The 16,159-nt window shown below is 38.8% G+C and overlaps 1 protein-coding gene across 1 annotated transcript in view; it reads right to left on the bottom strand.

Moving 5' to 3' along the window:
* The window catches only part of LOC118626509 (guanylate-binding protein 6-like), a 37,500-nt gene extending 29,574 nt beyond the window's left edge, over positions 1 to 7,926 (bottom strand). Inside the window, exons 1-4 of the mRNA XM_036256300.1 lie at positions 7,737 to 7,926; positions 2,537 to 2,664; positions 1,211 to 1,320; positions 798 to 991 (exon numbers count right to left, since the gene is read on the bottom strand). Of these exons, the coding sequence (XP_036112193.1) occupies positions 798 to 991; positions 1,211 to 1,320; positions 2,537 to 2,664; positions 7,737 to 7,926 (622 nt within the window). The remainder of the gene's footprint in view (positions 1 to 797; positions 992 to 1,210; positions 1,321 to 2,536; positions 2,665 to 7,736) is intronic.
* Positions 7,927 to 16,159: the final 8,233 nt, after the last annotated feature.

Genomic DNA, 16,159 nt, shown 5'->3' with positions numbered 1-16,159 from the left:
CATGAACACACTGAATGTGCACCTATATTTAGAGCAATTCGTCCTGAGAGACAACTGAGGGGCATCTGAAGAGCTTCTGCACAACAAAAAAGACAGAGAGAAACAATGCAGAGAAGATATGGGAAATGTATGACCCTCCCCACATCTGAAGGAGACTATCAGTAATGAAGGAGGCAGTGAGGACCATTGTTTACATTCCCCCTGCACTTGGATAGTGCGGGCAAAGGTTCTACCCAAGTTGTGAGTCAATTATACTCCAATTTACAAAAATAAGAAATAATAAAAACCTATGCACTGGTGGTAGTAGATCATCAGATTTATTTAGGATGTAAATTAACTTTTTGGGCAAGATCCAACTATCAACACACTGGAAATATATTCCTCCTTGAGAAGAATAGAAATTAAGTAAAATGTGTACTTCATTGTGATTTTAGGCCTAACAATTATATGGTTCATTGTTTTCATCAACACGAAAAGGGAGAAGTGTAATAAAAAACAAAAGTGTCTGGTCTTTTAAAAGTTTTAGCATCCATTCTATTTGAATGTTAAGGTATAACTCATCTTAAGTGAAATTTAGTTTTGAATAATTTTCACTCTACATTAAGCCCCAGTCTTCTTGGGTGAGCTTAACTATAGTCACTAGAACTGACCAACAAATAGCAACCTAGTTTACAGTAACAGATTCTATGGGGCTCAATTTAGTCTTAATATACAAATGCAACTCCTAGAGATGATAGACAGTGTTTAGTACCTCCCACCTTGTATTGCGACATCACTGCTCAGCCATGCTCTGTTACCTGGAATCAGTTTCAAGGAATTCTCTAGGTACTCATCTTCTGTGATAGGGTGACCATTTAACTTCAACTCCAGGGTGAAATCCCGTACAGCCCAGATAAAGTCTGGAAAGAAACTCACAAACTCTGAGGAATCTTCTTCACTGCGTGTAGGGGAGGACTTTGCCCTGATGAGCTCTGTCAGCTCTGTCACGTAACTAGAACCTGGTTAAAGAAAAGGAACTTTCTACAATTTGACTGTAGGAATTGCCAGTCACAATTCCTACATTTGCCTCAAAAAAAAAAAAAAGTTATTATAAACATTTTCTTTTGCCCTTGGTTCCCTCTGCTCCACCAAAGACCACTCAGCAACAGGGAAGGGGAACTCCATTTTTTCTCCATTCCCATCAATTTCTCAATAGAATTGGGAAGGATACTGCAGTTTCTCCAAGGCATCATTGTTGATAGTGCTCATGCTGTTGTAGACTAACATGCTACTCAGAAGCACAGACAGGGCAAAGATCCATGAGTCGTTCTTAGAATCACCCTAGAAAACATGTTAGAGAAATTACTTACCGGTCTTCCCTTCAAAAACTCATTCAGTTATTTGTTCAATCATTTTTCATTTGCTATTTCAGATGATGGGTTGTACAAAGCAAAAACCTTGAAGTCAGAATTAAAGGCAAAGCTCACCTCTGATAATTACATTGACATTTCTGTGACCTCAGTTTCCTCACATATAAAATAATTCTAATAAAACCTTCCTCAAAGTGTCCTTTTTTTCTGAGTGGAAGTAAAAAAAAACAACTTTTTAACAGTTCATTGTTCATGAGTGACTCTACATGTTCACTTAACAAATATTGAACTACAAAATATCTAATATGCCAGTTACAATTGAACTCTCAAAATAAAGTAAAGTAACTTCAATATTTATAAACTACTATGAAATGTTATATTTTTTGCTTAGTTATAGGGAAGCAGAAATAAATATGATAATTGTTATACTCGAGATGACTATTTCATAGTATTTGCAAACATTTGAAAAACAAATGCAATGGAGATGACAATATAATTAAAAGTTTACATAGTAATAGCGAATGTTAGTAAAAACAATAGTCATTGCATCAAATAGAAATAATGAATCTGTCAAAGGGGAACAAAATATATTAGAGTTGGAGAAAGTGTGTGTATATAATTTGAAACATTCCTAGAAATCTTGTGTTGGATGTTAAGGGATTGTAAAATCTCGACTTGAAGAAATGGAAGAAGCACAGAAGTAGTTAGAACTGCCGAAGTAAAATGAGAGTGAGAATCCAATAGGTAGAACTATTGTTCTGACTGGCACAGAGCAGAAGACAGGTAGAGAAGATTAAGCTCAAAAGCAATCTCCTGTGCAGAATGATGAAGAGCCTTGAAGATGGACAAAATTTTTGTTGCCTAAATGATTGCAGAAACCAGCATTTAGTCATAGTATAAACAGTGTTTAACTCCACTCAAGACCCTTAAATTCAGCTTCTCAAACATTTATTAAAATAGATATAATTATTCACTTCAGTGCTCAGAAATAAAAGATCTTACAAAATTTGTCACATTATCTTCTCTAACCTAGAAACACGTTTCAAAGAGATCAAAGTTGGCTTCATTCAGTGTAGTTGAATTTCAGCATTTGAAGAATAGATCACATCAGTTAAGTTACAAAGGATCATAAGAGATAAAGAGACAATCCAGGATGAAAGATACCTGTTTGTGACTCTCTGCCTTACCTTTTCTACGTCACCCAGGCCCTCGGTGTCCAGAAGGACCAGGGTGTGGTCATGTTTGGAGGGGTGAGGCACACACCACATCCAGATACCTTTGGTTTCAGACTGCACTGTAGAGCCCAGAGGGAAACCTGCAAGAGAGTGAGAAACGCAACGTAAAGTGACAACAAGGAGTCCAAGAAGCCCATGGGCTACAAAATGAGACTTAGAGTGTTATAAATGCCCTAAGATAGAGTGCTTTCTCCATTTCAAGGATGCCCAAATTATATATCATCTAACTACTCATACTTTAGAGGCCATACACTATCACATAAGTTTGGATTATTCAGATGGCTAATTCCATTTGGCAATGTAAAGATATCTCTGTTCATGTCTCTGTGGCCTACCCACACATTAGGTGAGAGAAAGGGCATGCTGTACATGAGAGAGCTTTGCTTTTTAACTGTTCAATTATCATGACTCCCTAAAGAAGTTAAGTGAGTTGAATACATCATAATTAGATCAAGACCTTTCAATAGTCTGAAGAATGAACAAGACAATATACTCAATATTTTTATTAAATATCATTATGTACTTAGCATTGGGGATATGTTCGAGGGTCAGAAGATACAGCAATGGCTAAAATAGAAAGAAATACCTTCTCTTTGGAGTCTTATAGCAAATGAGTGTCAAAACTCTGCTAATTTATAACTGGTTTATGGACTAACCAAATGAAACCTGGTCTTAATGGATGGAACTATGGAGAGACAGGGATGGGTAATAAATAAAAAAATAAGCATACTTTGATAAACCCTCATAAAATATTATGGCTACATCTCACTTCTTACTTGTTTTAAAGATTATATGAATCACAAATAATTCAAGGGATCCCAGAAACAATTAAATCATTCTCTAAGAAAAACATTATCACATCATATTCATTCTGATTTTTTTTTTATGTTGAGAAAAAACAGAACTTCTGAGAGCCCTGCATAGAACCAGAAAAAAAAAAAAAAAAGTGTTGATGTGTGGTTGATGCTGTTTCTATAGTCTCATTTTCTGCCCGTGAAATTCAGTATGTTGTCCTCTATTTTTCTTATGACCTTTTTTGTATTTCTGGTGTCAGCAACTCTTTACATTAAACTATATTTGTGGGCTTTATAGGATTTGGATATGCTGGTCTATAAGATATTCTGCAACACCAAGTTACTGTGCTCTAATCAGAAATTTTATGAAGGCAAGATAAAGCCACACAAAAATAACAGTGAACTGAAAGATAAACATTTCCATGTATTTTTCTCTTATTCAATTAAAGAGACATTTACTGTGTACTTACTGTGTTCTCCACAGTATCCTTGATGCTGCAAATTTGTCAGCAAAGGCTCCAGGTTTATTTCTTCTACTGATAATTAATTTTTATATAAGATGAAAAATAAATAACTAAACATAAAATATGTTCATATTGTGTTAAATTTAACTGAAGGGGCAACATGAGACAGGATGATCAGGGAAGACTTCTTTGAGAACTGACATTTGTGCAGAGCCTTGAATAAAAAGAGCTAGCTGGGTAAAGAAGCAGCAAATATTGCAGGCAGAGGGAACCACAGGTTCAGTGACATAGAGCTAGGAAAGGGCTTGCAATTTGCAAGAGCCTAAAGGAGGCTAGTATGGCTGTATTATAAGTAGTGGTGGAGAAAATAGAAAAGATGACTTTGTAGAAATAAGAAAGACTAGGTCATAGTGAGCCTTTGAGGAGTATAGATTTTACGTAAGAATAATGCAAGCTTAAGGACGGCATTAGAAGGAACTAAAGTAAACTCTGTGTGGTTGCTTTGAAGGTGATTTATGAGAGAGGATCAAAGTAGAATAAAAGAGGACACTATAGGGGGGGGAAAAGCATTTCAGGCAAAAAATGAGACGGACTTACCTCATAAATAAAAATGGTAAAATACAGTGTGGCTTTGTTGTTTGTAGCATTGTCCTATACACCTAGAGAATAAAAGTTGCATTTAAAGTCCAGAGATTGGGTAAGATCACATTGACAGGGCATAAATAGAGGAGAGAAAAAATCCCAGGGCCAAGACTTGGAGTGACCTACAATTCATATAACTGAATGAAAAGTTAGAGGCTGATAAAGAGAATGAAGAGAAGTAAACACAGAGGTTGAAAGAAACCTAGTAGAGTGTTCGATGTCAGAAACCAAGGAATGAAAGAAGTTCAAGGAGCAGAGAGAAGTCAACTATGAGATATGATGTCAAACAAGGAACTAAGATGGATCCAAAGAACCATCCATTGAATCATACAAGTGGAGGTCACTGGTAAATATAACAAGAGTGAATGTTCAATGGACTGTTAGAGCTAAAACCAGAAAAGAGTCAAATGAAGAGAGAGGTGGGAAAAGAAGTGAGAAAAGTAAACTGAGACAAATATTTTAGCTTAAAGAAAAGTACAAAGAAAAACCAGGGTTATAGTCATAACAAGATATGGAGTCCAATATACAATTTTAAGATGATAGATATTCAAACATTTGGATAGTTAAGAATACTACAGGCCTTCTGGTCAAGATGGCGGTGTAGGTAAATGTGGTATCGCATCCTCCCACAACAATATCGAAGTTACAACTAAACTACAGAACAACCATCATTCTAAACCACCTGAAATCAAGCTGAATAAAAGTCCTACAACTACGGATTTAAAGAAGCAGCCACATCGAGACTGGTAGGAGAGGTGGAGGTGGATGGGCTGGTCCCACACCCACGTGTGGTGGATAAAAATCAGGAGGATACCTTGGCTGGGAAGGTCCTCTCTGAGTACTGAGGGGTCCCCGTCCCACACCAGGCGCCCTGCTCAGGGTTTCAGTGCCAGGAAGAAAAGTCCTCGTAACTATTGGCTGAAAAAACCAGAGGGAACTGAGGACAGGAAAGCTGAGGTATCTGGAGCCCCAGGCAGCACCTCTTAAAGGGCACGTGTATGGATTTATCAAACTCTCTCTCTCTCTAAGCTTGGAGGGAAGGCAGCTCAAGGAGCGCCAGAGACATACAGGGAATAACTGAGCTGTTTGGCATTGGAGTGAGGGCGACAGAGGGGGCTTTCTCCAGGAGAAATGTGCTGTCAGAGGCCTTTGTTCCTTTGGTAAGCCCTTCCCTGGGGTGGTAGACAACCGACATATCTAGGACTCCACCATATTGACTCATATTGGTTGCCCAGCCCTGGTGATTCCCTGAGGCCCTGCCTCACCCAACTTTCAGGCCCACCCAAACTGTTGCCAGGTGCTTCACCATAGGATTGGCCTGTTTTGGATCCTGCTTCAGGTTTTCCTAATTTCTTCCAAACAAGCAGTATCTGGTCTCAGCTAGGTTCATATCTCACATTAAGTAATACATAGAAAAAAACACTGGGAAGCAGCCATAATGAGGAGACAAAGAAACAGGTCCCAAATGAAAGAACAGAAAAAATCTCCAGGAAAAGAACTAAGCAAAATGGAGATAAGCAACCTAACAGATGCTGAGTTTAAAATACTGCTTATAAGGATGCTCAATGAACTTATTGAGAACCTCAGTGAACTTAGCAAGGGCCTGAAGAGCATAAAAAAGGACCAGTCAGAAATGAAGGAGGCACAGTCAGAAATGAAGGAGGCATTAACAGAAATAAAGAACAATTTACACAGATTCAATAGAGTAGGTAAAGCCAAGAAGCAAACCATCAATTTGGAATATAAGGAAGCAAAAAACACCCAGTCAGAACAGCAAAAAAAAAAAAAAAAAGAAGAATCCAAAAAAATGAGAATAGTGTAAGGAGCCTCTGGGACAACTTCAAGCGTGCCAACATTTGCATCTTGGGGGTGCGGAAGGAGAAGAGGGAGAACAAGAAATCAAAAACCTACTTGAAACAAAAATGGCAGAAAACTCCCCTAACTTGGTGAAGGAAACAGACATACAAGCCCAGGAAGCACAGAGAGTCCCAAACAAGATGAACCCCAAGGGGCCCACACCAAGACACATCATCATCAAAATGCAAAAAATTCAAGATAAAGAGAGAATCTTAAAAGCAGCAAGAGAAAAGCAGTTAGTTATCTACGAGGGAGTTCCCATAAGTCTGTCAGCTGATTTCTTAAAAGAAACAGTGCAGGCCAGAAGGGAGTGGTAAGAAATATTCAGAGTGATGGAAAGCAAGAACCTACAACCAAGATCACTCTATCCTGCAAAGCTGTCATTTAGAATCGATGACCATATCGAGAGTTTCCCAGACAAGAAAAAGTTAAAGGAGTTCATCACCCCAAACCTGTTATTATATGAAATGATGAAGGATCTTTTTGAAGAAAAAGATAAAATATATGAACAAACTAAATGGCAGTGAATACATATCTATCGACAATGGAACATACAAACAAAATGAACAGGCAGAACAGAAACATTCTCATAGATACAGAGAACATTTTGTTGTTGCCAGATGGGAGGGGGGCTGGGGGAATGGGTGAAAATTTGAAGGGATTAAGAACAAATTGGTTGCTAGACTGACAAACCTTGAAGAGGAGAGAGTTGGGGGGTGGGAAGAAATAAACCAAAGAATTTATATGCATAACCAATGGACACAGACAACAGTGTGGGAAAAGGCTGAAGGGGAGCAGGAGTGGGGAAGAGGGGGTCAATGGGGGAAAATGAGGAACATTTGTAATACATTCAACAATAAAGATAAGAAAAGAATACTACAGTATAGAAAGCAAAACTTCATGTGGGAGACATAACTTCAAGAGCTTAGCTGGTTAGAAAAGATGTCTCTGAGAGCACTTGTTTGGGAGATTTTCCTTTTTCATTTAAATATATTTTTATTGTTTTTTATAAATAGAGGAAGGGAGAGAGAGAGAAACTCTGATATGAGACACATCCATCAGCTGCCTTCTGCACACCCCCTACTGGTGATTGAGCCCTCAACCCCGGCATGTGCCTTGACAGGGAATCGAACCAGGACCTCTCAGTCCATGGGATGATGATCAATTCACTGAACCACACTGGCCGGGCTGGGGGATATTTCTTTTATAAGAAGCAGAATCATAGTTGTAAGAATTAGGAACAGGAAAAAGGTTGCAAGTTTTCTGGTGAGAATTAGAATCAGGAAATGTGTTTAAAAAGAAATTTGGAATATCCACTCATGTGACCCTAGAGAAGTGGAGAGAGGCTGATTCAGCTGGAATTAAGCAAATAGTCTGTCACAGGACTCCACTCACCAAGCTTTTCTCTTGCAAGACAGTTCATCAGGTAAGATTTTCCTGTACGATACACCCCAACGATGGCCACCACCACCACTGGTTGAGAAATCTTGTAAAGAATCTTTAAGGCTTTCTGATTCACCGACATCTGCTGGTTCTTGTTTTCCACCAAACACATAGGGGCCAACATGATAGGTCCAGATGCCATGGCAACCTGCAAACCCAAAAGAGTTTGTAGAAATGAGATCACAAAATTATTCTCTGCCTCAAGTTTAATCAAAGCATGGGTACAGCAGAGGGTCTGTGGGACCTCTGTATATACTTTTCTATGACACAAAATGTAGAATAGCATTAGCAGACCACAAGACAGAAGGCTTCCTTCACCATCATCTCTGATGATGGTTGTGATGAAAGACCACATATTACCAGCCTCCAAACTTTTACTTCCATAATAAAAATTCAGGCAATGTTTCTCATCCATTTGGAGTCTACATTTGATGAGCTCTGAGACATGTGCATTACAAAGCTGACCTCATTGCTATTTATAATAACCTTGCAATTTTGCATTTATTATACCCACTTTGTATATGTAGTTGATGAAGTTCAGAAAGACTGAGGGATATGCTCAAATTTATATATGAATTAGTGGTAGATCCTGGATTTGAAAGCACAGAAGTCTGGTTCATCATACCATGCCTTGCAATCACTTATCTGGCAGAATAATTTTTCTCAACAACATTCATTACTCCATGTTCTCCTCAATTAGTGATGTATAGGAGCTTTCTATTGACTATCCTATACCAACAGTACATTCTCTAATGCATCAGTGTGATGAGATGGGTTTTTCTTATCCCTGCAGTGTTAGGACCTCATTCCACAAACCACTCAGCAGCTCCCAGACCAGGCTCTTTCCTTACATGATTAGTTATTCATTAAGGGTTCTAGTTCACCTAGAATTTTTTGAATGATATACTTTCATGTTTTCACTCCTGATAGCCAGTAATATCAATACTGTCTTTAATTTATTTAAATGCATTGGATTATCATTTACTATGTGCCTGAAGCTATATTTGCTTACTGGGTTAAATTTATTTACAAACTATGGCCCCTGGTCACAAAATTATACTAAAGTAATGGTATCAGTTAGAATTAGATTTAGCTGTGAGAAACAAACAAACAAACAAACAAATAGTTCATAGACAATTTAATTCTACTATTCTCTTACAAACACTCCAGGGACAACTGGTAGGGTAGATTTGCTTTATAAAGGATTGGAGCCCAGAAACCTTACTTACATCATATGCTCAGCCAGATCTAAGAGGCGGCCTGAGGTCTTAGGTGGTGTGCCATAATGTAAGTAGTAAGAGAAGATTAAAGAAGGGAAAGTAGAAGAGGCCACAACTCCAAGAATTCATCACTTCTATTAAAAACAATAAATTTTAAGTTATCACATTACCATATCCAGCCACAGGGCAATCTAGTTGTAGGTCTTATATTTAGGCTTTTGACCTATTTTGAGTTAGTTTTGGTATATGGCATTAGGTAAGGGTCCAACTTGCAACCTTTTGATATCCAGTTTTCTTAGCACTGTTTGTTAAAAATGAAATGAAATAAAATAAAAAATTTATCCTTTTGCCCACTGAATGGTCTTGGTACACATTAAAAATCCATTTGAGGAAGATGGCAGCAGGCAGGACCGGAGGGAGGGTGAGTGTGTGAGTGAGCTAGTGTGAGAGAGAGTGTGAGTAGATGCGAAAGTGGACGATGAAACCTGAGCAGTGCAGAAACGCAGAGCAGAATGTTCCTGTGCTGTGGAAGAGAGCAGCCAGCTACCATGGTCAGCGGCCCTTCAGGGAGCTTCTCCGTACCCTGCGGGGAGGTCCCACCATTGTGGAAAATCCTGGGACTTCCCTGGGAGGAGGCAGTGGGAGTGGCCAGGGCCTAGCAACCTGAGCCCACCAGCGCACCTGTGACACCATTGGGCCAGGGGACACTCTGTGTCAACACAGACCAGTGCACAGTAGTGGAGCTCCCAAGGTGCCGGTCATCAAAGCTGAAGACAGCCCGGAGCCCAGCACCATTACCCATAGTAGCAGCCTGATCAGAGTCCAGATATAACCCCAAGAAAAGAGGATGGGGAGGAGACATCCTTCCCTAGGCTACAGAAACACAGTCCAGCAGCTGAGACGCATCCCCAAAAACTACAACAACAGCCGAGCAGAAGTTGAGCCCCACTGGGCAGCAGCACTCCCCAGCCTCTAGCAGCCAGACCAGGGGCTCCACAGAGGCCTCTGCGGTCCAGTAGCTCACAAGAGCAATGAGAAGCCTGAGCCCCAGAGAAACTGGTGCGATCCAGCTGCCCGCCCATGGGACATGCAGGGAGCGGGGGACCAGAGAGCCCTGTGTGACCCAGCAGGGACTGTGCAATCCAGTTCCCTGCGGGACATGCACGATGCTGGGGTACCAGGAAGGCCTGTGCGACCCAGCTGCACACAAGATAGGCATAGAGGATGTGAAAAATGGAGGCAGAGTGAATAGAAGCTACTCAGACAATCTCCCAAGACCAAACAGGAATTACAACTAAAATAAAGACAAATCCTCAGAAAAAAGCAACAGAAAAGCAGCAGGATAGGACCATATAACCAGGGACACTGGTAGGTTCTGCGGAAGCATGAGGGTGGCAGGCTGGGAGCCCATGGACAGCAGCAGTCTTAGTTGTGAGCAGCGCCCTTGGGGAATAAAGAGCAAGCCAGCTCCACAGTGCAGAGAGCCAGAACAGAGCCCTAGAATAGCCACAGCTACTCACCTGGAGGCTACAGCAGAGGGAAGGCAGACTGGCCTGGAACTCTGTGGGGACAACCGAGATTTGGAGGGCACTCAGAGTTTTTGCTGAGTTGCAGCCACAAAAGACAGTGGCCAGTGTGCCCCTTCACAGAGCTGTGGGGAAAAGCAGCAGCCCCCTCCCCCAGTCCCCCACTCTAGGAGATTCAGCCTTTCCTAGTGAGGCAAAGAAATCCAAATTGAGGATCATTAATAATCAGTATCTATCCTACCCTTTGGAAATCCTCTTATGCAGAACACCAGGGCTACATTCCAAGGCACTGAGTAACTGAGACTACTAGCCACCAGGAAAAAGATAGAGGATAACTGAACCTTTCTTGGGCTTGAAAATCTGCCCAGGAAAGTAAGACTTGACAGTTGTGTTTAACGTGGGCCCACTCAGGCAAATCCAAACCCAGCAGAAGGAGCCACAAACAGCACAACATCAACAACCACAGGAAAATTTGGCAGGCTCCAAAACCCACTGAGGTAACCAAAATGGTGAAACAAAGAAACACATCCCAAATAAAAGAACAAGAGAACTCTATCAAAGATGAGATAAATTAAATGCAGCTAAGCACATTATCAGAGGTAGAGTTCAGAGCCATGATCTTGAGGAAGCTCAACAGCATGAGTAAGGACATCAGCACCATGAGTAAAGATATAGAAACACTGAAAAACAACCAAATGGAAATGAAGAATGACATAGAAGAAATTAAGAACACATTGGAAGGACTAACCAGCAGAGTAGAGGAAGCCTACGACTGGATCATTGAATTAGAAGACAGACTAGAAAAAAATCAACCAATTAGAAAACCAAAAGGAAAAACAATTAAAAAACAGGAAGACAGCTTAAGACAACTGTGGGACAACTGAAAACATAATATCATTCGCATCATAGGGGTCCCCAAAGAGGAAGAAAATGGACAAGGGTTAGAGAATGTATTTGAAAAATTAGTGACAGAAAACTTTCCTGACTTGGTGAAGGAAGAAGGCATTCAAGTTCAAGAAGCACAGAGAGTCCCAAGTAAGAAGAACCCAAACAGGCCCACACCAAGACACATAGTAATTAAAATGCCAAAAATTAAAGACAAAGAAAATTCTTAAGGCAGAAAGAAATAAGCAACAGGTTACCTGCAAAGGAAACCCCACAAGGCTCTCAGCTGACTTCTCAACAGAAACACTACAGGCCAGAAGGAAGTGGCATGTGGTAATCAAGGTCATGAAAAACAGAAATCTGAATCCAAGACTACACTATCCAGCAAGGCTATCATTCAAAATAGAAGGTCAAATAAAGAACTTTCCAGACCAAAAAAAAAGGCTAAGGGAATATATTAACACTAAACCAGCACTGCAAGATGTGGTAAAAGGACTGCTGTAATTATTAGAAAAATAGGAAGAAAAATAGAACTACACTAAATAAAAATGGCAATAAATAAGTACATATCAACAATAATCTCAAATGTGAATGGTTTGAATGTTCCAATAAAAAGACACAGAGTAGCTGGATAAGAATGCATGACTCACATATATGTTGTTTACAAGAAACCTACCTCAGAACAAAAGACTCACATAGGTTGAAAGTGAAGGGATAGAAAAAAATCTTTCAAGCAAACAGAAAGCAAGAAAAAGCTGAGGTAGCAATACTCACATCTGATAAAGTACATTTCAAAATGAAGGTCATAACTAGAGTCAAAGTAGACCACTACATAATATTGAAAGGGTCTATCCAACAGGAAGATATAACCTTGGTGAACATATATGCACCCAATTTAGGAGCACCAACATATATTAAAAATCTTTTGGAGGACTTCAAAGGAGAAATTAACAGCAATACAATCATACCAGGGTACTTCAATACCCTACTGATAAAAATGGATAGATCTTCTAGACAAAAAATTAACAAGATAACAGAATCTAAATGAAGAGCTAGATCAAATGGATTTAATAGATATCTACAGAGAATTACTCCCCAAAACCACAGAATTCACATTCTTCTCAAGTGCACATGGAACATTCTCAAAGACAGACCACATGTTAGTATACAAACTAAGTCTCTACAAGTTTAACAAGATTGAAATCATATCAAGCATCTCCTCAGATCACAATGGCATGCAACTAGAAATCAATTGCAACAAGAACATGCAAAGACTCTTGAAAACATAGAGGCTAAATAGCATGTTATTGAAAAATGAATGGTTTACCATGGAGATCAAGGAAGAAATTAAAAACATCCTGGACAACAATGAAAATGAACACACAACAAAACAAAATCTATGGGATGCAGCAAAAGCAGTTCTGACCACTACAGGCCTACCTCAAGAAGCAAGAAAAATTTCTAACATAATATCTAACCTCACAACTTAAAGAACTAGAAAGCAAACCAAAAGAAAACCCCAAGAAAGTAGAAGGAAGGAATTAGTAAAGATCTGAGCAGAAATAAATGACATGGAGACCAAAAAAAAAAAAAAAAAAAAATCCAAAGGATTAATGAAACAAAGAGCTGGTTCTTTGAAAAGATGAACAAGATTGATGGACCGTTAGCTAGACTCAACAAGAAACAAAGAGAGAGAACCCAAATACAGAAAATTAAAAATGAAAGAGGAGAAATAATAACTGACACTACAGAAATACAAAGGATTGTTAACAGATATTATGAACAACTATACGTCAACAAATTTGACAATATAAGCAAAATGGACAAATTTCTAGAAACACATAGTCTCCCAAAACTGAACCTGGAAGAGATAGAAAAATTGAACAGACCAATAACAGCAAAAGAAATTGAAGATATAATCAGGACTTTCTCAGCAAACAATGGTCAGGCCCAGATGGCTTCACGGAGAAATTTTATGAAACATTCAAAGAAGAACTAATACCCATTCTCCTCAAACTATTTCAAAAAATTCCAGAAGAAGGAAGACTTCCAAACTTGTTTTATGAGGCCAGCTTAATTCTAATTCCAAAACCAGAAAAAGACACAACAAAGAAAGAAAACTACAGACCAATATTTCTGATGAACATAGATGCCAAAATCCTGAACAAAATACTAGCAAATCGAATCCAGCAATACATCAACAAAATTATTCAACATGACCAAATGGGATTCATCCCAGGGATGCAAGGCTGGTACAATATTCGCAAATCAACAAATGTGATACACCACATAAACAAAATGAAAGATAAAAATCATATGATCATATCAATAGACACTAAAAAAGCATTCAACAAAATCCAGCACCCATTTCTAATAAAAGTGATCAGCAATCTTGGAATAGAGGGATCATATCCCACATAATAAAGGCCATATATGTAAAACCTACAGCCAACATCATACTCAATGGGCAAAATTAAAAGCATTTCTCTTAAGAACAGGAACAAGACAAGGAAGTCCACTATTGCCACTCTTATTTAACATAGTACTGGAAATCTTAGCCACAACAATCAAACAGGAAGAAAAAATAAAAGAGATCCAAATGGGAAAGGAGGAAGTGAAACTGTCATTATTTGCAGGTATATGTAGAAAACCCCAAAGACTCCATAAAAAATTTACTAGAAATGAATTTGGCAAAGGATCAGGATACAAAATTAACATCGAGAAATCGATGGCATTCGTATACACCAATGATGAACTCACAGAAATAGAAACTGAAAAACCAATCCCATTTACCATCGAGGCAAAAAAATTAAGATACATAGGAATAAACTTAACCAAAGAAGTAAAGGACCTATTTGCAGAAAACTACAGGACATTGAAAAAAGAAATAAAGGAAGATATTAAAGAGTAGAACCACATACCTTGTTCATGGATTGGAAGAATTAACATCATTAAAATGTCCATACTACCCAAAGCAATCTATAGATTCAATGCAGTCCCCATCAAAATACCAATGACATACTTCACAGAACTAGAACAAAGACTTCAAAAGGTCATATGAAACCAAAAAGACCTTGAATAGCCAACAGCAATCTTGAAAAAGAAGATCAAAGTTGGAGAGATAACAATACCAGATTTCAGGTTATACTACAAAGCCACTGTAATCAAAAGAGCCTGGTATTGGCACAAGAATAGGCATATAGACCAGTGGAACAGAACAGAGAACCCAGAAATGGACCCAAGGCAATATGCTTAATTAATATTTGACAAAGGTGGCAAGAGCATACAGTGGAGTCAAGACAGCCCCTTTAATAAATGGTGTTGGGAAATAGGACAGCTACATGCAAAAAAATGAAACTAGATCATCAGCTTACACCGTACACAAGAATAAATTCAAAATGGATAAAAGACTTAAATGTGTCTCATGAATCCATAAATATCTTAGAAGAAAATGTAGGGAACAAAATTTTCGACATCATACGCAGCAGAATTTTTACTGATACATCACCTAAGGCAAGAGAAACAAAGGAGAAAATGAACACATGGGACTACATCAAACCAAAAAGCTTCTGCACAGCAAAAGATACAATCATCAAAATGGAAAGGCAGCCCACTGCATGGGAGAGCATAATAGCCATTGATATATCAGATAAGGGGTTAATTTCCAATATATATAGAGTGTTTACACAACTCAACAAAAAGAAGACAAAGAAACCAATTTAAAAAATGGGCAGAAGAACTAAGTAGACACCTCTCCAAACAGGACATACAATATGTTCCTAATTAGGAACTGTTAAACATCACTAATCATTACAGAGATGCAAATTAAAACAACAATGAGATATCACCTCACACCTGTCAGAATGGCCGCCATCAACAAATCATCAAACAACAAGTGTTGGCGAGGGTGTAGAGAAAAAGGGACTCTAGTACACTAGTAGTGGAAATGCAGACTGGTGCAGCCACTATGGAAAACATTATGGTGTTACCTCAAAAAATTAAAAATTGAACTGCCATTTGACCCAGTGATCCCACTTCTAGGAATATACCCTAAGAATCCAGAAACATCAATTGGAAAGAATCTATGTACCCCAATGTTCGTAGCAGCACTATTAACAATAGCTACGATCTGGAAACAGCCCCAATGTCCACCAGTAGACGAATGGATAAAAAGCTGTGGTACATATACACAATGATGTACTATGCAGCTGTAAGAAAGAAAGATCTCTTATCCTTTGAGACGACATGGAGAGACCTAGAAGTATCATCCTAAGCGAAACAAGCCAAACAGAGAAAGACAAGTTTCATATGATCTCACTCATTTGTGGAATATAATGAACATAACAGTCTGAGGAATGGGGTAGTCCCAGAGACGTGGAAGTGGGGTACAGACTGACAACCCCCAGAAGAGGGTGGTGGGGAAGAGATAAACCACAGAACTTATATGCATGTATGCATGAACAATTAACAACAAAGCTGGGGACAGGATAGGGAGGGAGAGGGAGGGGAGGAATCAGTGGAGGAAAAAGGAGAAATATCTGTAACGAAAATAAATAAATTAATTAATAAAAAAGTAGAAAATAAAACAATAAAATAAAATAAAAATTTGAACAACAATATGCCTGTCTCTAATCAATTACACAGAGTTGATAAGTATAGATTTGTAAGTTCTGTGACTTTCGACAAGAATTGTGAGTCCTCCAACTTTGTTCTTATTTTTGAGATTGTTTTGGCTATCAGGGCC

The sequence above is a fragment of the Molossus molossus genome, unplaced genomic scaffold (assembly GCF_014108415.1).
Source record: "Molossus molossus isolate mMolMol1 unplaced genomic scaffold, mMolMol1.p scaffold_m16_p_12, whole genome shotgun sequence".
Lineage (NCBI taxonomy): Eukaryota > Metazoa > Chordata > Mammalia > Chiroptera > Molossidae > Molossus > Molossus molossus.
This window is presented reverse-complemented; position numbering and strand designations above follow the sequence as displayed.